Below are 26,800 nucleotides of genomic sequence, written 5' to 3'. Positions count from 1 at the left end.
GAGCAATGAAAAAGAAGTGTAATAATTGAGTAAGTAACTGGATGTTTTTCTGTCCTGGAATTAGTTAACTCAAGGGAAGCTTGATAGAAATGTTTTAGCAAATTAAGAAAGTAGAAAATAATTCCAGCTATGACAATACAAGAGCAGCAGCTAAGACTATAAAAGTTCAAAGCTATGAAGGATAGCAAAGAAATATTTCTTTATTTGGAGGGGTGGCTAACTTTTGGAACAAATTTCCAACAACAGTGATTAGGATCAGATCACAAGACTCAGTTAGGAAGCAGCTAAATGTTAAATTGGTAATAAGGTAGTATTGATCATCTGGAAGAAATAAATCAAATGATTGAAGGCCTTCCTAGCTCAAATGTATCCTGTGACCTCCAATGAACATTTTATACATTTTCATTGTATAAACGTCTTCATATTTAATAAACTACATAAATAAAATGAGAAGAATATTTTTTGTTTCATTACAGAAATAATTCTTGAAATACTGAGAAATGTTCAGGGCCAGATTTTCATTCGGCCATTCATGCCAGAACAGAGGCAGAATAAAAATGATGGATGGGACCCGATTTCGCATTTCCACTTCCATTCCCATTCCCGTTTCAGGCAATTTTTCTTACTTCGGGTCAAATCTGCACTTCACAAGCCCATATGTAGCACTCCCACCCTTGTTGGCTCCATCGCAGATGTGCGCAGGTCAGGAATCAACAAAACCAAGTAGGCATTCAACATTCCCTATGAAAAACATTTTCATTTTTATCTTCTCCCAAAGTTGTCAATCAAACACAGACAATAATGAAACCTTCAATCTACTTCCCAACTTTTTTTATTCATTCATCGCTGGCTAGGCCAGCATTTATTGCCCATCCCTAATTGCCCTTGAGAAGGTGGTGGTAAACTGCCTTCTTGGGCTGCTACAGTCCTTGTGATGTAGTTACACCCACAGTGCTGTTAGGTAGGAAGTTACAGGATTTTGACCCAGCGAAAGTAAAGGAATGGCGATATATTTCCAAACCAGGATAGTGAGTGGCTAGGAGGGGAACTTCCAGTTGGTGGTGTTTTCATGTGTCTGCCGTCCTTTTCCTTTTAGATGCTAGCAGTTGTGGGCTTGGAATGTGCTGTTTAAGGTGCCATGGTGAGTTGCTGCAGTGCATCTTGTAGATGGTATACACTGCTGCCACTATGCGTTGGTGGCGGAGGGAGTGGATGTTTGTGGAAAAGGTGGCAATCAAGCGAGTTGCTTTGTCCTGAATTGTGTCAAGAGTCTTGAGTGTTGCTGGAGCTGCACTCATCCAGGCAAATCACATTCCTGATTTGTGCTGAATGAAAACATAGGCATTAAAAAACATCTTCAAAGAAAAATTAAGTTATTACTAGGTAATTAAGATGTTGTTCAAACAAAGCTAGCACTCCCCTTTGCAACTCATAGAATCATACAGCGCATAAGAGGCCCTTCGGCCCATCGAGTACACACCGACACATTAAAAACACCTGAACTCCCACCTAATCCCATCTGCCAGCACTTGGCCCATAGCCCAGAATGTTATGATGTACCAAGTGCTCATCCAGATACTTTTTTAAGGATGTGAGGCAACCCTCCTCTACCACTCTCCCAGGCAGCACATTCCAGACTGTCACCACCCTCTGGGATAAAAAGTCTTTCCGCACATCGGTCCTAAACCTCTTGCCCCTCACCTTGAATTTATGTCCTCTCATGACTGATCCTTCAACTAAGGGGAACAGTCGCTCCTTATCCTCTCTGTCCATGTCTCTCATAATCTTGTACACCTTGATCAGGTCACCCCTTAGTCTTCTCTGCTCCAACGAAAACAACCCAAGCCTACACAACCTGTCTTCATAACTTAAATGTTCCATCCCAGGAAGCATCCTGGTGAATCTCCTCTGCTCCCCCTCCAGTGCAATCATATCCTTCCAATAATGTGGTGACCAGAACTGCACACAGTACTCTAACTGTGGCCTCACCAAAGTTCTATACAACTCTAATATGACTTCCCTGGTTTTGTAATCTATGCCTCGATTGATAAAGGCCTTTATCATCACCCTACAAACATGCCCTTCCACTGTGTAAACAGACCCCTGCTGAACTGCAGAAATGACTCATTCTTGGGCCTCAGCCAAGCATTCACAATGAAGTGAACTGGCTAAACAGATCTGCTCAACCTGCTTCTGTTGACACATGATGATCCCATGCTGAAGGCTTGGCTGAGCTCCAAGAATGAATAATGGATTTAGCCTAGCAAGGTCTGTTTCCACAGTTCAATGCTGCTTTGTTTGACATTTTATTACCTTGTCATAATCTGGTCTTTCTTTGAAGTTGATTTTCTGAGTGTTTAGTTGACAAGATTAAAGGGGTGAGGTGAATTACAATTTTACTCAGTGAGACTTTCAATTCATATGTTTGATTAAAAGCCTTGAGAAGGTAAGAGGGCCGATGGTTTTCACAGAGATCTTTGAATGGCTGTTTTTATTATAAGCATTTCAAAGACTTGATAGTGCTATTTTATGGCTCATTGATTGTTGTACCAATTGCAAATGGAGTGAATGGGGATGGAGGGGGTATGGGGATCCAGTACTGACATGGGTGGCTTGGAAGGGACTACAGGGCATGGGAGATATGAGGGGTCAAGGAGGGGACATGGGAGATGTGAAGGGTCATGGAAATCACATAAGTGGTGGGTGGGGAGTAAGGGGTGAGGGCTAGTGGGCCTAATAGCCATGATTACAAGTCACTTGATGTCCCAGTAAATGAACTTGGACTTTTTAACCTGCCAGCTGCACTATCTGCTTGCTTCTGTTGCTGCTGGCTTTGGACACAGCTGGGCCAACTCCAGCCCGTGCCCGCATCCTCAACATGAGAATAGAGTGGGTGGGCTCCTTCAGGGCAGAGATTGGATTGTGGGGTTGGGAAACTTCTCAATTCGATACTCATCTGCTTGACAACAGTCCTGCCCTAACTGTCAAGGATAGATCTGTTTATGTGAAAGTATGGTATATTTAAAAGAAAAGTAAAGCATATAAACCTCATAACATCCCAAAGCACTTCAGAGTAAATTCAGTATTTTGCGAATGTTGCCACTGTGAAAATGTATGAAACCTGGCAGCTGACGTGCACACAGCAAAGTCTCACAAAGCAATGTGACCAGATAAGTTGTTTTAGTGATGTTGGTTGATAAACCCTGTGCTGCTCTGTTTAGTAAAAATGCTAAATATAATTAAACTAGTGACATTTAAAATCAGTAACAGCTGAGAGGTGGGAAGTGTTCTGAAGACTGGACAAAGTGGTAAATAAGGATGTGAAGGCATTCATTACCAGTCATGTCACCAGAGGTAGGTTGCTGGTCACAGTTAAGTTAGGTGGCCTCAGTTAAGGGAGGAATGGAGAAGGGTCAATCGGTGGCTGAAAGTAAGCCAATTCCTCAGCACATCCACCCTAAGAGAGAGCCTGAGTGGGAATAGAGAGTGGGGGAAATGCTCTGACAAGAAGGATTTTGAAAAATCTTGTTGTAATTGTTTTCTTTTCTTCTGACAATCATGGACACCTGCAGCTGCAGACAGAGCTGCTGTCAGCTCATTCTGTCCCATCAGACTGGGCGGGAACCCGGAAATTATGCAAACCCACTGATTGTAATACAATTAGTAGGCTGGATGGCCCATTCAGCGTGGGAAATGCACTGGACAGGCTTTGGTGCTGGTAATGACCAGCATGGACCTGGTGTCTTGGACCCCGAGGGGGGTCAAGGAGGTAGGTCCAGTGACCATTTCCCCCTCTGCCACTGCCATGCTGCAGAGAGAGGGTCCCCCAAGAGTCCAGGGGATTGGATGGGCTCAGGTAGAGGCAAGGGGTTGATCTCAGCACTGGGATGGGAGTCCCATGGTTGATCTGCCCCTTCTAACTCTGGCAGACCTGAAGATAATCCCTGGCATGGTGACTCCAGGCAGCTCTCTGCTCAACATCTTCATTCCTGTCTGTCATCTGTGAGAACTTTGAAGTTTGAACTTTAAACTAGAAAGAGTGCAGAAAAGATTTACTCGGATGCTACCGGGACTTGATGGTTTGAGTTATAAAGAGAGGCTGGATAGAAATCATAGACACCCTACAGTGCAGAAGGAGGCCATTCGGCCCATCGAGTCTGCACCGACCACAATCCCACCCAGGCCCTACCCCCACATATTTACCCGCTAATCCCACTAACCTACGCATCACAGTACTCTAAGGGGCAATTTTTTTAACCTGGCCAATCAACCTAACCAGCACATCTTTGGACTGTGGGAGGAAACCAGAGCACCCGGAGGAAACCCACGCAGACACGAGGAGAATGTGCAAACTCCACACAGACAGTGACCCGAGCCGGGAATCGAACCCACGACCCTGGAGCTGTGAAGCAGCAGTGCTAACCACTGTGCTACCGTGCCGCCCACTTTTTTCCCTGGAGCATAGGAGGCTTGGGGTGATCTTATAGAGATCTATAAAAGAATGAGGGGCATAGATCAGCTAGATAGTCAATATCTTTTCCAAAAGGTAGGGGAGTCTAAAACTAGAAGGCATAGGTTTAAGGTGAGAGGGGAGAGATACAAAAGGGTCCAGAGGGGGAGTTTTTTCACACAGAGGGTGGTGAGTGTCTGGAACAAGCTGCTAGAGATAGTAGTAGAGGCAGGCACAATTTTCCTCTTTTAAAAAGCATTTGGACAGTTACATGGGTACGTTGGGTATAGAAGGGTATGGGCCAAACACAGGCAATTGGGACGAGCCTAGTGGTTAAAAGTAAGTGGTTAAAAGTAAGTGTTTTTTTTCTTTTTGCTCTTGGCATTGTAGTTGTTGTATCCTACTATAGTGTTTCTGTGTAATTTCTGTGGTTTATAGTTTGAAAACGTTATACTCGGTAGTAACAAGGAGCAGAAAAGAAGGGCCCTAGAAAATTGGACATAATCTGAAACAAAACATCTTTCAAAAGTTTAATTTAAAGGGGTAAGGCATGACAGGAGAGCTCCAAGCCGTGTTTTGCTCCTCTTGCTCCATGTGGCAGGTTGGGGACAGTTCCAGTTCCCTGGGTCAGCATGTGTGCAGGAAGTGTCTCCAGCTACAGCTCCTGGAAGCTCGAGTTTCAGAGCTGGAGCGGTGGCTGGAGACACTGTGGAGCATCCGCGAGTCAGAGAGTATCGTGGATAGCACGTATAGAGAGGTGGGCAGGCAGGAAGGGAATGGGTGACCACCAGACAGAGCAAGAGAGATAGGCAGGTAGTGCAGGAATCTCCTGTGACCATTCCCCTGCAGAACAGATATACCGCTTTGGATACTGTTGAGGGGAATGACCTCTCGGGAAAGCAGCAGCAGCCAAACTCGATGCACCACGGTTGGTTCTGCTGCAGAGGGGAGGGGTAAAAAGAGTGCCAGTGCAATAGTCATAGGGGCTTCAATTGTAAGGGGAATAGACAGATGTTTCTGTGACCGCAAACGAGACTCCAGGATGGTATGTTGCCTCCCTGGTGCTAGGGTCAAGGATGTCTCGGAGCGGCTGCAGGACATTCTGAAGGGGGAAGGCGAGTAGCCAGTGGTCATAGTACACATTGGTACAAACGACATAGTTACAAAAAGGGATGAGGTCCTAAAAGCAGAATATAGGGAGCTAGGAAGAAAGTTAAGAAATCGGACCTTAAAGGTAGTGATCTCAGGATTACTACCGGTGCCACATGCTAGTCAGAGTAGAAATGAGAGGATATATCAGATAAATACATGGCTGAAGAGATGGTGTCGGGGGAAGGTTTCAGATTCCTGGGGCATTAGGACCGGTTCTAGGGGAGGTGGGACCTGTACAAATTGGACAGGTTACACCTGGGCAGGACTGGGACTGATGTCCTAGGGGGAGTGTTTGCTGGAGCAGTTGGGGAGGGTTTAAACTAATATGCCAGGGGGATGGGAACCTATGTAAGGAGTCCGAGAAGGAGGAAGCAAGGACAAAATGTGGGGAGAATGTTCCAACTACATCAAAAATCAGGAAAAAAGTTAAAAGAAAGGAGAACTCAGGAGATGTTATTAATGGAAGTGTTAGAATTCAAAAAGAAGGTACAAAAACTAGCATAAGGGCACTTTATCTGAATGCTCATAGCATTCAAAACAAGATAAATGAGTTGACAGCACAAATCATTGCGAACGAGTATGATTTGGTGGCTATTACAGAGACATGGTTGCAGGATGGTCACAACTGGGAGTTAAATGTCCAAGGGTATCAGACTGTTCGAAGGGACCGACAGGAAGGTAACGGAGGAGTTCTGATATTTAAGGATGACATCAGGGCGGTAGTGAGAGATGATATAGATTCTATGGGGAAAAAAGTTGAATCCATTTGGGTGGAAATTAGAAATAGTAAGGAGAAAAAGTCACTGATAGGCGTAGTGTATAGGCCACCAAATAATGACATCATGGTGCGGCAAGAAATAAACAAAGAAATAACTGATGCATGTAAAAATGGTACAGCAGTTATCATGGGGGATTTTAATCTACATGTCAATTGGTCAAACCAGGTCGGTCAAGGCAGCCTTGAGGAGGAGTTCATAGAATGTATCTGCGATAGCTTCCTTGAACAGTATGTAATGGAATCTACAAGGGAGCAAGCTATCTTAGATCTGGTCCTGTGTAATGAGACGGGAATAATTAATGATCTTGCAGTTAGGGATCCTCTTGGAAGAAGCGATCACAGTATGGTTGAATTAAAAATACAGATGGAGCGTGAGAAGTTAAAATCCAATACCAGTGTCTTGTGCTTAAACAAAGGAGATTACAAAGGGATGAGGGAGGAGTTGGCTAAGGTAGACTGGGAGCAAAAACTTTATGGTGGGACAATTGAGGAACAATGGAGGACTTTCAAAGCGATCTTTCACAGTGCTCAGCGAATGTATATACCAGTGATAAGGAATGACTGTAGAAAGAGATAATCAGCCATGGATATCTAAGGAAATAAAGGAGGGTATCAAATTGAAAGAAAATGCATACAAAGTGGCAAAGATTAGTGGGAACCTAGAGGATTGGGAAATCTTTAAAGGTCAGCAGAAAATTACGAAAAAAGCTATAAAGAAAAGTAAGATGGATTATGAGAGTAAACTAGCTCAGAATATAAAAACAGATAGCAAACGTTTCTACAAATATATAAAACGAAAAAGAGTGGCTAAAGTAAACATTGGTCCTTTTGAGAATGAGAAGGGGGAATGTAATAACTGGAAATGAGAAAATGGCTGAGGCATCGAACAGATATTTTGTGTCAGTCTTCACAGTGGAAGACACAAATAACATTCCAAAAATTGGTGACAGGAAGGCTATGGCAGGTGAGAACCTAGAAACTATCATTATCACGAAAGAGGTAGTGTTGGGCAAGTTAATGGGGCTAAAGGTAGACAAGTCTCCTGGTCCTGATGGAATGCATCCCAGGGTACTAAAAGAGATGGTGGGAGAAATAGCAAATGCGCTAGTGGTAATTTACCAAAATTCGCTGGACTCTGGGGTGGTTCCTGCAAATTGGAAAACAGCAAATGTGACACCACTGTTTTAAAAAGGAGGTAGACAAAGGCGGGTAACTATAGGCTGGTTAGCTTAACTTCTGTAGTAGGGAAAATGCTTGAATCTATCATCAAGGAAGAAATAGCGAGACATCTGGATATAAATTGTCCCATTGATAAGACGCAGCATGAGTTCATGAAGGGAAGGTCATGTTTGACTAATTTGGTGAAATTCTTTGAGAACATTACATGTGCAGTGGGCAATGGGGAACCTGTGGATGTGGTGTATCTGGATTTCCAGAAGGCATTTGACAAGGTGCCGTACCAAAGATAAAGATACATAAGATAAAGATGCAATGTGTTACAGGTAATGTATTAGCATGGATAGAGGATTGGTTAACTAACAGAAAGCAAAGAGGGGGGTAAATGTGTGTTTTTCTGGCGATCAGTAACTAGTGGTGTGCCTCAGGGATCAGTGTTGGGACCGCAATTGTTTACGATTTACATAGATGATTTGGAGTTGCGGACCAAGTGTATAGTGTGTCAAAATTCGCAGATGACACTAAGATGGGTGGCAGAGCAAAGTGTGCAGGGAAGCTGAAAGTCTGCAAAGGGATATAGATAGTCTAAGTGAGTGGGCGAGGGTCTGGCAGAGTAAAATGTTGGTAAATGTGAGGTCATCCATTTTGGTAGGAACAGCAGCAAAATGGACTATTATTTAAATGGTAAAAAATTGCAACATGCTGCTGTGCAGAGGGACCTGGGTGTCCTTGTGCAGGAATCTCAAGGAGTTGATTTGCAGGTGCAGCAGGTAATTAAGAAGGCAAATGGAATTTTGTCCTTTATTGCTAGAAGGATGGAGTTTAAAAACAGCGAGGTAATGTTGCAGTTGTATAAGAACATAAGAACATAAGAAATAGGAGCAGGAGTAGGCCATCTAGCCCCTCGAGCCTGCCCCGCCATTCAATAAGATCATGGCTGATCTGACGTGGATCAGTACCACTTACCCGCCTGATCCCCATAACCCTTAATTCCCTTACCGATCAGGAATCCATCCATCCGCGCTTTAAACATATTCAGCGAGGTAGCCTCCACCACCTCAGTGGGCAGAGAATTCCAGAGATTCACCACCCTCTGGGAGAAGAAGTTCCTCCTCAACTCTGTCTTAAACCGACCCCCCTTTATTTTGAGGCTGTGTCCTCTAGTTTTAACTTCCTTACTAAGTGGAAAGAATCTCTCCGCCTCCACCCTATCCAGCCGCCGCATTATCTTATAAGTCTCCATAAGATCCCCCCTCATCCTTCTAAACTCCAACGAGTACAAACCCAATCTCCTCAGCCTCTCCTCATAATCCAAACCCCTCATCTCCGGTATCAACCTGGTGAACCTTCTCTGCACTCCCTCCAATGCCAATATATCCTTCCTCATATAAGGGGACCAATACTGCACACAGTATTCCAGCTGCGGCCTCACCAATGCCCTGTACAGGTGCATCAAGACATCCCTGCTTTTATATTCTATCCCCTTCGCAATATAGGCCAACATCCCATTTGCCTTCTTGATCACCTGTTGTACCTGCAGACTGGGCTTTTGCGTCTCATGCACAAGGACCCCCAGGTCCCTTTGCACGGTAGCATGTTTTAATTTGTTTCCATTGAGATAGTAATCCCATTTGTTATTATTTCCTCCAAAGTGTATAACCTCGCATTTCTCAACGTTATACTCCATTTGCCATATCCTCGCCCACTCACTCAGCCTGTCCAAATCTCTCTGCAGATCTTCTCCGTCCTCCACACGATTCACTTTTCCACTTATCTTTGTGTCGTCTGCAAACTTCGTTACCCTACACTCCGTCCCCTCCTCCAGATCATCTATATAAATGGTAAATAGTTGCGGCCCGAGTACCGATCCCTGCGGCACGCCACTAGTTACCTTCCTCCAACCGGAAAAACACCCATTTATTCCGACTCTTTGCTTCCTGTCGGATAGCCAGTCCCCAATCCACTTTAACACACTACCCCCAACTCCGTGTGCCCTAATCTTCTTCAGCAGCCTTTTATGGGGCACCTTATCAAACGCCTTTTGGAAATCCAAAAACACCGCATCCACCGGTTCTCCTCCATCAACCGCCCTAGTCACATCTTCATAAAAATCCAACATGTTCGTCAAGCACGACTTTCCCCTCATGAATCCATGCTGCGTCTGATTGATCGAACCATTTCTATCCAGATGCCCTGCTATCTCCTCTTTAATAATGGATTCCAGCATTTTCCCTACTACAGACGTTAAGCTGACCGGCCTATAGTAACCCGCCTTTTGTCTCCTTCCTTTTTTAAACAGCGGCGTAACATTAGCCGTTTTCCAATCAACCGGCACTACCCCAGAATGCAACGAGTTTTGATAAATAATCACTAACGCATCCACTATTACCTCTGACATTTCTTTCAATACCCTGGGATGCATTCCATCCGGACCCGGGGACTTATCCACCTTCAGTCCCATTAGTCTACCCAGCACTGCCTCTCTGGTAACATTAATTGTATTAAGTATTTCTCCTGCTGCCAACCCTCTATCGTTAATATTTGGCAAACTATTTGTGTCCTCCACCGTGAAGACCGACACAAAAAACTTATTTAAAGACTCAGCCATATCCTCATTTCCCACTATTAACTCCCCCCTCTCGTCCTCCAAGGGTCCAACATTCACTCTAGCCACTCTATTCCTTTTTATATATTTATAAAAACTTTTACTATCATTTTTTATATTAATTGCTAGCCGAGCTTCATAGTCTATCCTTCCTTTCTTTATCGCTTTCTTAGTCTCTCTTTGTTGTTTCTTAAATTTTTCCCAATCACTTGTTTCTCCACTATTTTTGGCCACTCTGTACGCAGCTGTTTTTATTTTAATACTCTCCTTTATTTCCTTCGTTATCCACGGCTGGTTCTCCCTTTTCTTACAATCCTTGTTTTTTGCTGGAATATATTTTTGCTGAGAACTGAAAAGGATCTCCTTAAAAATCCTCCATAAGGAGCTGGTGAGACCACACCTGGAGTACTGTGCACAGTTTTGGTCTCGTTACTTGAGAAAGGATATACTGGCACTGGAGGGGGTGCAGAGGAGATTCACTCGGTTGATTCCGGAGTTGGGAGGGTTGGCTTATGAGGAGAGACTGAGTAGACTGGGGCTATACTCATTGGAATTCAGAAGAATGAGGGGAGATCTTATAGTAACATAAGATTATGCTGCTTCACAGCTCCAGGTACCTGGGTTCGATTCCCAGCTTGGTTCACTGTCTGTGTGGAGTTTGCACATTCTCCTCGTGTCTGCGTGGGTTTCCTCCGGGTGCTCCGGTTTCCTCCCACAGTCTAAGGATGTGCAGGTTAGGTTGATTGGCCATGCTAAAAGGGGCAGCACGGTAGCACAGTGGTTAGCACTGCTGCTTCTCAGCTCCAGGGACCTGGGTTCGATTCCCGGCTTGGGTCACTGTCTGTGTGGAGTTTGCACATTCTCCTCGTGTCTGCGTGGGCTTCCTCCGGGTGCTCCGGTTTCCTCCCACAGTCTAAGGATGTGCAGGTTAGGTTGATTGGCCATGCTAAAATTGCCCCTTAGTGTCCTGAGATGCGTAGGTTAGAGGGATGTGTAGGGATATGGGGGTAGGGCCTGGGTGGGTTTGTGGTTGGTGCAGACTTGATGGGCCAGATGGCCTCTTTCTGCACTGTAGGGTTCCTATGATTTCTACATGAAGGGAATAGATAAGATAGAAGCAAGGAAGTTGTTTCCACTGGCGGGTGAAACTAGAACTAGGGGGCATAGCCTTAAAATAAGGGGAATCAGATTTAGGACTGAGTTGAGGAGGAACTTCTTCACACAAAGGGTTGTGAATCTGTGGAATTCCCTGCCCAGTGAAGCAGTTGAGGCTATCTCATTGAATGTTTTTAAGGCAAGGATAGATAACTTTTTGAACAGTAAAGGAATTGAGGGTTATGGTGAGAGGGCGGGTAAGTGGAGCTGAGTCCACGAAAAGATCAGCCATGATCTTCTTGAATGGCGGAGCAGACTCGAGGGGCCAGATGGTCTTCTCCTGCTCCGAGTTCTTATGTTCTTATAGAACATAGAACATAGAAAAATTACAGCACAAACAGGCCGTTCGGCTCACAAGTTGTGCCGAACACATCCCTACCTTCTAGACCTACCTATAACCCTCCATCCTATTAAGCTCCATGTACTCATCCAGGAGTCTCTTAAAAGACCCTATTGAGTTTGCCTCCACCACCACTGACGGCAGCCGATTCCACTCGCCCACCACCCTCTGTGTGAAAACCTACCCCTAACATCTCCCCAGTACCTACCCCCCAGCACCCTAAACCTGTGTCCTCTCGTAGCAGACATTTCCACCCTGGGAAAAAGCCTCTGAGAGTCCACCCGATCTTATACACCTCTATTAGGTCTCCTCTCATCCTTCGTCTCTCCAAGAAGAAAAGACCGAGCTCCCTCAACCTATCCTCATAAGGCATGCCACTCAATCCAGGCAACATCCTTGTAAATCTCCTCTGCACCCTTTCAATCTTTTCCACATCCTTCCTATAGTGAGGCGACCAGAACTGAGCACAGTACTCCAAGTGGGGTCTGACGAGGGTGTTATAAAGCTGCATCATTATCCCCTGACTCCTAAACTCAATCCCTCGATTGATAAAGGCCAGCAAACCATACGCCTTCTTAACCACCTCCTCCACCTGCGGGGCCGATTTAGAGTCCTATGGACCCGGACCCCAAGGTCCTTCTGATCCTATTTTTAAAAAGGGTAGCATGGACAAGTTGGGTCGAAGGGTCTGTTTCCATGCTGCAAACCTCTATGACTCTATGGTCTGGCCACTTCAATCTCCATGTCTCATGGTCACCTGGCAGGCTTTTAAATCACAGCAGCACTCCATTCTGCATCAGGGATTTCCTTTTCTCTCAGAAGCTGTGGATGTGAGCAGACCCCTTTGAAGTCTTCTGATAGAGAGGCAATGTCATTTTCACTGGGGGATTCCCTCCTCCACAGATGTTCACTCAGTCCCATTTATTCACACAGCTTTTACTTGAAGTCTCTGAACCTTCCGAGAAACTCAAACCCAAGCAACCCCCAGGACCCTTGCAGGACCCTTCCTCTGCAGCCTGGCAGTGGCAGAGTACACATGGGCACTGAATCTACCTCCGTGACCCTCCTTAGAGACCAAGGTGCCAGGCCAGGGAGCAGTGTACCATTGGCAATACCTCAGGCGTAGGCCTGAGTAGGGATGTGAGGGGGCTGAATGGGGCAGGGTCAGTTCAGGTCTCCCTCAAGCCTGCATGATGTTGGATGGGAGGGTGACCCCTTATTTGAGTGGTGGGGGGAGGATGCCCCCTTTTTTTGGCAGGTTGGTGGTATTACCATGGTCAGTGCGGGGGGAGTCATCATTTTGTATTTTTTTGAGTGGGGGGGGAGCTTTGCGCGACCGCTGACTGGAAGCTGAGTAGAAAACCATTAAACTGTCAATGAAATTGAATGGAAACAAAGGTTTTCAAATGATGGAAGAGTCTGAAGTTTTTTAGGAAGGCTCAGAAACTTGTAATAAAAGCTGTGTGAATAGAATGGAGCTGAGTGAACAGCTGTGAAGAAGGGAACCCCCTCAGCTGTGACCACAAGCAGCTGGAGGCAACTTTAAAAGAGCTAAGTGCTTTTCACTTCCTCTTTTGAGTAAAGATTGCAATTAGGAACAATGGTGGTTCTTGAGATGCATTCAAGTGTGAAGGGGAAGGTAAATAAGCTCAGCTGACTGGAGGCTGAGTAGAAAACCATTGAGTTGTCAATCAAATGAGAGGTTAAAGGACTTGACTGGAATTGAATGGAGACAAGGGTTTTCACATGGTTGGGAGGTATTTCAAAAACTCTGAGCTTTCTTGGATGTCTCCGAGACTTCAAATAAATCTGCATGAATTGAATGGGGCTAAGTGAACAACTGTAGAGAAGGAAACCCATTTTGGCATAGATGATACCAACTTGGTATGTATGACCAAACTGTCAAAGTTGTCTCATAATTACTTTGGCATGCTTTCTTTCTTGCAGTACCATTTAAGAGTAATTCTGAAGAATCTCCCAAAGTAACATTTGGCATAATCATAGTAATGTCACTGTCCTGGTCAGAGGACAGGAAGGAAAATTTCTATCCACATCAACTTGGCTACAATATAAAATTGGTATTTTTCTGAATGGAACAAGGCTTTACCCTGACTACCCATGACTCATACTATTCCATCATTCAGACAATCAGCAGAGACTTGTTTGGTGTGATTCTCCCAAATCGGGACTAAGCCCATTATGGAGGAAAAACCAAAAAATTGTACGCAGTTAGTCATTAATTGCCATGCCAGGCCCAAGAAACTTCAGTTGCTTCAACAAAAATCTTCCCTCTATCATAAGGTTGATGATGATTGCACAATGTTTACTCCCATTTGCAACTTCTTAGTATTGAAGCAGTCCTGTGCCAATGCAGCAAGACCTGGGCAGCATTGAGGCTTGAGATGCTAAATGGCAAATAACATAAACACTACACATGTGACAGACAGTAATCAGCTCCAGCAAAAGAAAAAAACAACCATTTCCCCCTGATAATCAATAGCACCATCACTAAATCCCCCATCATTAACATCCTGGGGGTTATGATTTATCAGAAGCTTAACACAACCAAACATACTGTTGCTACAAGAACAGGTCTGACGCTGAAAATTCTATGGTGAGTAACTCACCTTCTGATTCCACAAACCTGTCCACCACCTGCTAGGCACAAGTCAGGATGAATACAGCTGGATGAATACAGCTCCAACAACACTCAAAAAACTCAACACCGTCCTGGACAAGGCACACCATCCATCACCTTAAACATTTACTTCACCACCGATGCAGAGTGGCAGCAGTCTGTACCCTCCACAAGATACATCGCAGTATCTTGCCAAGGTTCCTTCAACAGCACCTTCCAAACCTGCAGCCTCGGCACGGTACGGTAGCCGCGGCACAGTAGCACAGTGGTTAGCACTGCTGCTTCACAGCTCCAGGGACCTGGGTTCGATTCCCGGCTTGGGTCACTGTCTGTGTGGAGTTTGCACATTCTCCTCGTGTCTGCGTGGGTTTCCTCCGGGTGCTCCGGTTTCCTCCCACAGTCCAAAGATGTGCGGGCTAGGTTGATTGGCCATGCTAAAATTGCACCTTAGTGTCCTGGGATGCGTAGATTAGAGGGATTAGCAGGTAAAATATGTAGGGATATGGGGGTAGGGCCTGGGTGGGATTGTGGTCGGTGCAGACTCAATGGGCCGAATGGCCCCTTTCTGTACTGTAGGGATTCTATGATTTCTACCACTGAGAAGAACAAGAACAGTAGAAGCAAGGGAACACCACCCCTCCAAGTTACACACCATCCTGACTTGGAACAATATCATTGTTCCTTCATTACCACTGAGTCAAAATCCTGGAAATTCCTCCCTAATAGATTGTGGATGCACTTACACCAGCAGGACTTTACTAGTTTAAGAAGTGGTTCACCACCACTTTCTCACAAATGATTAGAGATGGGCAATAAATACTTACCTTGTCAATGATGCCCTACATCCCATAAATTAATTAATAAAACATTTTCTCTTGAAGGCTGAAATGTTCTCACCCTTACTCAGCATTACTCTTTCTCTGCTATACTCTTGCCCCAATCTCTCTCAGTCCTATTCTAATTTTAGTTTAAACCTTCTACTTACTATCACGCAACTTCCTCTATTATGTGACTCTGGAGATTGTTGATAGCTTTACATATTGAGGTTCCAAAATCACCATTTGATGCTGAAATCAGCACATACATTGCAAAACCAATGTTATACCCAAACTGAGTAAGAGAGTGTGGAACAACAGCAACCTAACTGAGAACACCAAAATGTGAGTCTATCAAGCCTGCATCCTCGATGCTCCGTGTGCAGTGGTGAGACCTGAGCAACATATTCTATGCAGGAGAAAAGCCTGAACAGTTGCTACTTTCACTGTCTCAGACATATCCTCAGCATCTCGGTGGGTAAAATGACCAACACAAAGGTCCTTAAAGTGCGCTAATTCCACCAACCGTTACCATTAGCTCAGCCAAATTGATCAGATGGATGACAGCCATATCCTCAAAGACCGTCTGGATGTTGAACTAGCCACTGGGTCATGATCTCTTGGACATCCTTACTTCCACTACAAAGACATAGAAGAGAGATCTGAAGATTGTGGACAGCGACACTGTCAACTGGGAGACAGCCGCTGACAGCCGTGGTCTTTGGAGGCCGACTGTTTAGAAGATTATTGGAAAAGGTGAATAGAACTGAATAGCTCAGCTAGCTAAGTGAGCCCAGAGAAAACAAAGGCCACGAATTATGCACCTTCTCAACCACTGTCTTCTGCACCAAATGTGGCAGGGACTGTCATGCTAGAGTGGGACTTCTAAGCCATGCCAAGCGATGCTTAACACAGAGTTGACTGCCACAATGCAAACCATCATTTTATAAGGCAGAAGACCTATATTCTGTCTTTACTTTTTTTTTCTCTTTTGCCTCCCAATTCCAATCATTTATTGTGTATTTGGGATGAACTGCTCTGAAAAATGTATTTCAGTGGTATCATAGGTCCACTTGTCCATACTTTGCAAATGACATTGGTATTTCTGCACTATGCTATACTCCTGATAGCCAGTTGGAGAAAGAAAAATCCAAAACCAGTCTTTACTTGGGATATATTTATTCACTCAATTACAAGATAATGGTTGGAATGCAAGTCTTAACAGGCAATCAACTCTCTACAATGCGAGTGGAGAGAGGGTTAAGCACAGGTTAAAGAGATATGAATTGTCTCAAGCCAGGACAGTTAGTACGATTTTGCAAGCCCAGGCATGTCGTGGGGGTTACAGGTTGTGTGACATGAACCCAAGATCCCGGTTGAGGCCGTCCTCAGGTGTGCGGAACTTGGCTATCAGTTTCTGCTTGGCGATTCTGCATTGTCGTGTGTCTTGAAGGCCACCTTGGAGAATGCTTACCCGAAGATCAGAGGCTGAATACCCTTGACTGCTGAAGTATTCCCCAACCGGAAGGGAACTCTCCTGCCTGGTGATTGTTGAGTGGTGTCCATATATCCATTGTCGTAGCATCTACATGGTCTTGCCGATGTACCATGCCTCGGGACATCCTTTCCTGCAGCGTATCAGGTCGATAACATTGGCCGAGTCGCAAGAGTATGTACCATGTACCTGATGGATGGTGTTCTCACGTGAGATGATGGCATCCGTGTCGATGATCCGGCATGCCTTGCAGAGAGGTTGTTGTGGCAGGGTTGTGAGGTGTCGTGGTCACTGTTCTCCTGAAGGCTGGAGAACAATAAGAACAATGCTGTAAGAACAGGATATGGCGCTCGACTCATCGATCAACAGTTCCGACACACCACAGCAAAAAAACCGCACCGACCTCCTCAGAAGACAAACACGGGACACGGCGGACAGAGTACCCTTCGTCGTCCAGTACTTTCCCGGAGTGGAAAAGCTATGACATCATCTTCGGAGCCTTCAACATGTCATCGATGAAGACGAACATCTCGCCAAGGCCATCCCCACACCCCACTTCTTGCCTTCAAAAACCGCGCAACCTCAAACAGACCATTATTCGCAGCAAGGTACTCATCCTTCAGGAGAACAATGACCATGACACCACACAACCCTGCTACAGCAACCTCTGCAAGACGTGCCGGATCATCGACACGGATGCCATCATCTCACGTGAGAACACCACACACCAGGTACATGGTACATACTCTTGCAACTTGGCCAACGTTGTCTACCTGATACACTGCAGGAAAGGATGTCCCAAGGCACGGTACATCGGCGAGACCATGCAGACGCTACGACATGGAAGGACCCCACTCAAAAATGACCAGGCAGGGGTATTCCCTTCCTGTCGGGGAACACTTCAGCAGTCAAGGGCATCCAGCCTCTGATCTTCAGGTAAGCGTTCTCCAAGGCGGCCTTCAAGACAGATGACAATGCAGAATCACCGAGCAGAAACTGATAGCCAAGTTCCGCACACATGAAGATGTCCTCAACCAGGATCTTGGGTTCATGTCACACTACCTGTAACCCCCATGATTTGCCTGGGCTTGCAAAATCTTACTAACTGTCCTGGCTTGAGACAATTCACAACTCTTTAACTTGTGCTTAACCCTCTCTCTACTCGCATTGTCTGCACCTGTAAAGAGTCGATTACCTATTAAGACTCACATTCCAACCATTATCTTGTAATTGAGTCTGTGTCTATATATGCCCTGTTTGTGAATCCAACTCTCCACTCACCTGATGAAGGGGCAGCGCTCCGAAAGCTCGTGCTACCAAATAAACCTGTTGGACTTTAACCTGACACTGCAATAGGATCGGTGGGAGAGGGAGGGAGGAGGGTGATCGGAGCTGGTCACTGGGAGTGGTGGGGGGTTGAGGCTGGTTATCGGTGGGGGGGTTGGGGATGGCCAGCGGATGGATGGGGGTGGAGGGTGGTCAGGGTGGGTCACTGGGGAGGGGGGCAGTCTGGGCTGGTCAATTTGGAGGGTGTGGGGGATCGGGGCTGGCCCTGGGGAGGGGGGGGGGTCCGGTAGGCCAGCGATCAAGTGGAGGGTTCCAGGAACATCGGGGAGGCCAGCGATCAGGAGGCTGTTATTGAGGGACCACTGTGCATGTGCTGATCTCCACATTGACAGATCGGCGCATACGCACCAGCCCGCTGAGCACTTCGCTGCCAGCGTGTCAGGCGGGATGAGGCCCCACTTTTCAACGTGAATCTCCCTACAGCTCTGTGCATTGCACAGTGTCAGAGATTCGTTCAGGTAAATACACCCAAATAAAACGGGTGGGAAATTTTCCCGTTCTCCCGCTCATTGGGCACTTAGTGTTGTTTTGGGAGAATCCCAGCTCAGATTATCTGGTCATTATGACATTGCTGTTTGTGCATACATTGCTATATTCCCTACTTACAAGAATGACTTCAAATTAAATGTATTTCATAGAATCCCTACAGTACAGAAAGAGGCCATTCGGCCCATCGAGTCTGCACCGACCACAATCCCACTTAAGCCCTACCCCCATATCCCTACATATTTACCCACTAATCCCTCTAACCTACGCATCTCAGGACACTAAGGTGCAATTTTTTAGCATGGCCAATCAACCTAACCCGCACATCTTTGGACTGTGGGAGGAAACTGGAGCACCCGGAGGAAACCCACGCAGACACGAGGAGAATGTGCAAACTCCACACAGACAGTGACCCAAGCCGGGAATCGAACCCAGGTCCCTGCAGCTGTGAAGCAGCAGTGCTAACCATTGTGCTACCGTGCCACCCATTCTTTCACAGCGTCCCAGTGTGAGGGTTTTGTATGACTTTGTGACACCCTGAACGATCCACAATTCACATGGACAGCTGACACAATAAAATTGAATCCACTTTACCTTGAGTAAAATTAAATCAGTAATGTAATGTAATATTTTATGGCATTTATTTACAAAAAACAAAAAAAAAGGATTTTAGTCAGTTTTATCAGTTTCTGGAGCTGCACATTCACCAGTTGAAAACTATTGTCATGCGGTCAGAAATGATATCATTCAGGTGAAATCTTTATATTTGCCTAGATGAAAAGGCACTGCAGTGAAGAGCAGAAGTAACATCCGTGCCCATTTAGTAAACATTAAGCTAAACTTGCTTTTTGGTAAGAATCCTTTTCTATCTGTCGTCTTCCATTTGCTACCTGTAAAGTCCTTTAGGACATTTTAAGGTCATAAAATACACTATAATAAATGCATGTCTGTTCTCCTTTCTGTAACAATAAAAAAAGCATTCTTTTCCTTCCCATGATCATACATGGGAACTGAATCTTACTATGCTGTTCAAAATTTCAATATGAATTAATCATAGACTATGCATGCTTCTCACTTGTATTCACATTGTTTTAAAATTTTCTTTTTTACAGGTCTATGCTGATTATGAAAGCAATCCATTACTACGCCAAGCAATTGAATTTGCATGTCGCCAATTTTATATTTTGCATCGAAAGCCTTTTATTCTCCAGTTATTTGCGAGCGCAGCACCATTACTGGAGTTCTCGGTAAGCAAACAAAATTCACTTTGCATTCCATCCCTTTCTCTTTATCCTAATTATAATTCAAATCCGTACTCTGAGAGCAAAGTTTTACTTTTGAAAGATTTTAGATGTTATCCCAGATGATTCCCATCAAAATATTTTATCCAACTACGGTATATTTATTATTCATGCTAAAAATAACAATGTTATAGTCCAAATGACTATTAATTAGAACACACTCTTCTTACTATATGATCGTGGTCATACATCCCTGTGCTGATTGATGTTTGTCAGCTATACTTGGCATGAGTTTTGTTCATGCTTAGAACAGGCTGCTGACTACATTTTGTTGATTGAGGGACATCACTAGACTCCAAGATCAATATCTTGCAAAGCCAGTCTCAAATGGGCCATCAATTTTCATTCAGTAACATAAATGTGTAAGCAATTGATTTCATTTTTTTATTCGCTTTTGAGTCATTTCTTCCCCTCTCTCCTCCTGAATATTGGGTTTAGTTTCACAGCTGCCTTGACAGTCTTGCATTTGACTGGTATTGTGAATGTTAGATAACATCATCCTCAGATGACATTCATAGATGTGCATCTTCATCTGGGATTACTGAATAGTAATCAGGAAGAGAACCTATCTATTGTCTTCTAACACAGGGATGCAGAAGCCTGCTGTAGCTACCTACCACTTCTCTGGCTGAGATCAAATCTATATCATTAAATTTGGCACCTTCCTATTCCATGTGAACTGCCTCTAGTTCACATATGACTTTAACTAGTTGAACGATTGAGAAAATCTTCATGTAAGAATTAAAAGGAACAATACAGGAAAATTAATATCAGTGTTGAAAACAAAAATTTGCATCAAAGAAAACTGCATTTGGCTTTTGTATTTAGGATGTTACAACCAGTGGATCAGCCAAAGGCGTATCTTCTCAATGTCTGTTTGACCTCTTGGTGTCCTTGGAGGGTGATACACAAGATACATTGGATGTGCTGGAATTAGTAAAAGCTGAGAAACCGCTAAAATCTCTAGGTAATCTTAATTAAGTTTAAGGTGTAATAAGAAATAATGCAATGAAAATATGCATTATATGATTATTTCTGTAAGGATAATCACAATTAATGAATTGTAGTAATGTGTTAATTTTCAATTTATAATTTTGTAATCCATTTTTCATAAAAGAGAAGTATCAAATAACAGCAAGGAATCACCTGATGAGTTATGATACCATGAAATGTAGGAATACCATCAGGTTACTGGAGTGTAAGAAACTCTTGTAGCATTATTCTCAGGTTTTCCCTTTCACTAGCATTACATTCTTGCTTATCTGTCATTTATTCTTGCTTATTTGTCATTTATATTAATGATTTGGATGAGAATATAGGGAGCATGGTTATTAAGTTTGAAGATGACGCCAAGATTGGTGGCATGGTGGACAGTGAGGAAGGTTATCTCCAATTGCAGTGGGATCTTGATCAGTTGGGCCAGTGGGCTGACGAATGGCAGATGGAGTTTAATTTAGACAAATGCAAGGTAATGCATTTTGGTAGATTGAACCAGGTCAGGACTTACTCAGTTAATGGTAGGGTGTTGGGGAGAGTTACAGAACAAAGAGATCTAGGGGTACATGTTCATAGCTCCTTGAAAGTGGAGTCACAGGTGGACAGAGTGGTGAAGAAGGCATTCGGCATGCTTGGTTTCATCAGTCAGAACATTGAATACAGGAGTTGGGACGTCTTGTTGAAGTTGTACAAGACATTGGTAAGGCCACACTTGGAATACTGTGTGCAATTCTGGTCACCCTATTATAGAAAGGATATTATTAAACTAGAAAGAGTGCAGAAAAGATTGAGTTATAAGGAGAGGCTGAATAGACTGGGGCTTTTTTCTCTGGAGCGTAGGAGGCTGAAGGGTGACCGTATAGAGGTCTATAAAATAATGAGGGGCATAGACAAGGTAGATGGTCAATATCTTTTCCCAAAGGTAGGGGAGTCTAAAACTAGAGGGCGTAGGTTTAAGTTGAGAGGGGAGAGATACAAAAGTGTCCAGAGGGGCAATTTTTTCACACAGAGGGCAGTGAGTGTCTGGAACAAGCTGCCAGAGATAGTAGTAGAGGCGGGTACAATTTTATCTTTTAAAAAGCATTTAGATAGTAACATGGGTACGATGGGTATAGAGAGATATGGGCAAAATGCAGGCAATTGGGATTAGTTTAGGGAAGATGGTGATGTAGTGGTATTGTCACTGGACTAGTATTCCAGAAATCCAGGGTAGTGCTCTGAGGATCCAGGTTTGAATCCCACCACCGCAGATGGTGAAATTTTAATTTAATAAAAGAAACTGAAAGGAAACCATTGTCATACAAACCCATCCTTAGGGAAGGAAATGTATGTATTTTTAATTGGTCTGGCCTACATGTGACTCCAGACCCACAGCAATTTGGTTGATTCTTAAAAGCCCTCTGAAATGGCCTTGCAAGCCACTCATTTGAAGGGCAATTATGGATAGGTAATAAATGCTGGCCCAGCAGCGACATCCACATCTCAAGAATGAATTTTTTAAAAAGTTGAATTTCTATAATTTGAGGCAGAGAAACAAGTTCAGGAAATCAACTGATATGTTGATCTTGGCACACCCAATACACTTTACAGCATAATGAGCAGCTCTACACAATATAAAATTGTTTAAACATATTACCAGAAACCTCATAACTGCCACAGGACAGACACACACTTTGAATAGCATTTGTACCCTATTGGAGGCATGGGCTTCAGTCGTAGGCTATCTCTCTGCAATTCAATGTGTTATGTCCCAAATGCTGGTGCATCTTTCAGGTAACATCATCCAACAGCTTACTCTCTAAGGATATCAAGGGAGCGAATGCAGCACTGGAACGTTCAATTTCCATGGAGAGTGTACTGTTAGGATATTTTTGATTCATTTGTGGGATATGAGCATTCCGGCCAAGGCCAGCATTTATCGCCCACCCCTAACTGCCATTGAGCTGATGGTGAGGTGCCTTTTTTGAACCACTGAAGTCCATGTGCAGTAGGTACACTCACAATGGTTTTAGGGACAGTGTTTCAGTAATTTAACCCAGCAACATTGAAAGAGCTACAAAAGAGTTCCAAGCCAGGATGGAGTGTGAATTGGAGAGGAACATGCAGGTGGTGGTCATAGAAATTATAGATATTATACAAATTTTCTGACACACACAGAAGCCATAGAGCCCATTTGTGTCTGTGCTTGTTGATGAAGAACTACTCAGCCTAATTCTACTGGTCCCCCATTGCAACTATCCACCTTCAAGCAGACATCCAAAGTCCAAAGATACAGTCCAAAGATGTGCGGGTTAGGTTGATTGGCCATGCTAACATTGCCCTTAGTGTCCTGGGATGTGTAGGTTAGAGGGATTAGTGGGTAAATATGTAGGGATATGGGGGTAGGGCCTGGGTGGGATTGTGGTCAGTGCAGACTCGATGGGCCGAATGGCCTCTTTCTGGGCTGTAGGGTTTCTAAGATTCTAAGATTCAAGCAGACATCCAAATGCTTTTTAAATGCAGTGAAAGTTTCTGTCTCTATCACCCAATCAAGCAGTGAGTTTCAAAGCACTACCACATACTTGGTGAAAAAAAAATTCTTCAACTTCCCTCTAATCCTTCTATCAATTATTACAAATCAATGCCCCTCGTTTTTGACCCCTCGGCCAAGGTAAATAAGTCATTCCTATTTACCCTGTCTAGGCTCCTCGCAATTTTATAAACCTCAATTAAATCTACCCTAAGCCTCCTATGTTCCAAGGAAAGCAACCGCCTGTCCAATCTTCCCTCATAAAGTTCTCCTGTCCTGGCAACATCCTTGTAAATCTCCTCTCGACTTCCTCTCGTATAATCACATCTTTCCTGTCATGTGGTGACCAGAACTATACTCAGTAATCAAGCTGTGGTCTAAGTAGTAATGTAAACAGTTATAACACAGCTTCACTGCTCTTATATTCTCTGCCTCAGCCATGGAAAGCATGTGATATGAACATCACAGAATTTTTACAGAGCAAAAGGAGGCCATTTGGCCCATAATGTCTGCACCTGCTCGCCAAGCAAACATCTTGATTTGGTGCCATTCCCTCTTGTACTCTAAGCCCTATTAATAAAGCCCAGAATACCATAAGCATAATAAACTGCTCTCTCCGCCTGCCCTGCCATCTTCAATGATCTATGCCAATAAACACTCAAGTCCCTCTGCTTTTACCCCTCATTTTGTATTGTCTCTCCATGTTCTTCCCACCAAAATGCATCACCTCACACTTCTCTGCGTTGAACTTTATCTGCACCTATCTGCCCACTCCACCAACTTTTTGGCTATGTCCTTTTGAAATTCCACACTGTTGTTTTCACAATTTCCAATGTTTCTAAGTTTTGTATCATCTGCAAACTTTGAAGTTGTCCCGTGCATGCCAAGATCTAGATCGTTAATCTATGTCGGGAAGATCAAGGTCCCAATACCAACCTCTGGGAAACAACACTACAGATGTTCCTCCTGTCTGAAAAATATCCATTGACCTCTCTTCTTCCTATTATTCAGCCAGTTTTGTATCCACAGACAAAACATATAAACATACATTTTCTTTACTACCTTATCAACCTGTCCTGCTACTCTTCACAGTCTTGGACATATATTCCGAGGTCTCTCTGTTTCTCCACACTCATTTATTTTGTATTTCCTCATACTGATGTACCTCCAAAAATGCATTACCCCACACTTCTCTCGATTGAATTCTATTTTCCACTTTTCTGGTCAACTGGCCAGATCATCTGTATCTTTTTTGCAATCAGAAGCCTTCTTTCCTGCTGTTAACCACATGGTCAATTTTTGTATCATCTACATACTTCTTTATCATGCCTCTACGTTGGTGTCTCAATCATCAATGTAAATGAGAAAAGGCAAGGGTCAGAGAGTATTGAGCCCTATGGAGCTCCATTGGGGACAAAACCATCCAACAATGCTTTACCTCCCATTATAAAGGTGCTGTTTTCCTATGACTGATGCCCTTATTCTTCTACATGGTAAAGGTCAGAGTTTTGGCAGGTGCTGTCAAAGGAGCATTGGCGAGTTGCCGCAGTGCATGAGTAGATGCAGACACTGTTGCCATTGTGCAATTGTGGTGGAGGGAGTGGATATTTAAGGTGGTGGATGGGAAATGCAGGCTTCTTTGTCCTGGATGGTGTTAAGCTTGAGGGTTGCTGGGGCTGCACTCATCCAGGCAAGTGGAGAGTATTCCATCAGTTTGATTTTGCCTTGTAGATGGTGAACAGGCTTTGACGAGCCAGGAGCTGAGTTATTCACTGCAGAATTCCCAACCTCTGATCTTCTATTTATAGTTAGCGATCACAGTATGGTTGAATTTAAAATATAGATGGAGCGTGAGAAGTTAAAATCCAATACGAGTGTCTTGTGCTTAAACAACGGAGACTACAAAGGGATGAGGGAAGCGTTGGCTAAGGTATACTGGGAGCAAAAACTTTATGGTGGAACAATTGAGGAATAGTGGAGGACTTTCAAGGTGATCTTTCACAGTGCTCAGCAAACCTATATACCAGTGATAAGGAAGGACTGCAGAAAAAGAGATAATCAGCCATGGGAATCTAAGGAAATAAAGGAGGGATCAAATTGAAAGAAAATGCATACAAAGTGGCAAAGATTAGTGGAAACCTGGAGGATTGGGAAATCTTTAAATGTCAACAGAAAGCCACGAAAAAAGCTATAAAGAAAAGTAAGCTGGATTATGAGAATAAACTAGCTCAGAATATAAAAACAGCAAAAGTTTCTACAAATATATAAAACGAAAAAGAGTGGCGAAATTAAACATTGGTCCTTTAGAGATTGAGAAGGGGAATGTAATAACTGGAAATGAGAAAATGGCTGCGGCATTGAACAGGTATTTTGTGTCGGTCTTCACAGTGGAAGACACAAATAACATGCCAAAAATTGATGACAGGAAGGCTATGGCAGGTGAGGACCTAGAAACTATCATTATCACGAAAGAGGTCGTGTTGGGCAAGTTAATGGGGCTAAAGGTAGACAAGTCTCCTGGTCCTGATGGAATGCATCCCATGGTACTAAAAGAGATGGCAGGAGAAATAGCAAATTCACTAGTGGTAATTTACCAAAATTCGCTGGACTCTGGGGTGGCTCCCGCAGATTGGAAAACGGCAAATGTGACGCCACTGTTTAAAAAAGGAGGGAGACAAAAGGCAGGTAACTAGAGGTCGGTTAGCTTAACTTCTGTAGTAGGGAAAATGCTTGAATCTATCATCAAGGAAGAAATAGCGAGACATCTGGATATAAATTGTCCCATTAGTAAGACGCAGCATGGGTTCATGAAGGGAAGGTCATGTTTGACTAATTTGGTGGAATTCTTTGAGAACATTACATGTGCAGTGGACAATGGGGAACCTGTGGATGTGGTGTATCTGGATTTCCAGAAGGCATTTGACAAGGTGCCGCACCAAAGGCTACTACATAAGATAAAGGTGCACAGCGTTACGGGTAATGTAACATGGATAGAGGATTGGTTAACTAACAGAAAGCCAAGAGTAGGGGTAAATGTGTGTTTTTCTGGTTGGCGGTCAGTGACTAGTGGTGTGCCTCAGGGATCAGTGTTGGGACCGCAATTGTTTACGATTTACATAGATGATTTGGAGTTGCGGACCAAGTGTATAGTGTGTCAAAATTCGCAGATGACACTAAGATGGGTGGCAGAGCAAAGTGTGCAGGGAAGCTGAAAGTCTGCAAAGGGATATAGATAGTCTAAGTGAGTGGGTGAGGACCTGGCAGATGGAGTACAATGTTGGTAAATGTGAGATCATCCATTTTTTTATTTAAATGGTAAAAAATTGCAACATGGGTGTCCTTATGCAAGAATCATAAGGAGTTGGTTTGCAGATGCAGCAGGTAATTAAGAAGGCAAATGGAATTTTGTCCTTCATTACTAGAGGGATGGAGTTTAAAAACAGCGAGGTAATGTTGCAGCTGTATAAGGTGCTGGCGAGGCCATCTCCTTACTTGAGAAAGGATATACTGGCACTAGAGAGGCTGCAGAGGAGATTCACTAGGTTGATTCCGGAATT

The 26,800-nt window shown here is 44.0% G+C and overlaps 1 protein-coding gene across 1 annotated transcript in view; it reads left to right on the top strand.

The window, feature by feature from the left end:
* unc80 (unc-80 homolog (C. elegans)) overlaps positions 1-26,800 on the top strand; it is a 505,340-nt gene that overhangs the window by 344,829 nt on the left and 133,711 nt on the right. The window contains exons 46-47 of the mRNA XM_078227718.1: positions 19,550-19,684; positions 20,567-20,705. Of these exons, the coding sequence (XP_078083844.1) occupies positions 19,550-19,684; positions 20,567-20,705 (274 nt within the window). The remainder of the gene's footprint in view (positions 1-19,549; positions 19,685-20,566; positions 20,706-26,800) is intronic.

Source organism: Mustelus asterias, chromosome 14 (assembly GCF_964213995.1).
Source record: "Mustelus asterias chromosome 14, sMusAst1.hap1.1, whole genome shotgun sequence".
Classification (NCBI taxonomy): Eukaryota; Metazoa; Chordata; class Chondrichthyes; order Carcharhiniformes; family Triakidae; genus Mustelus; species Mustelus asterias.
This window is presented reverse-complemented; position numbering and strand designations above follow the sequence as displayed.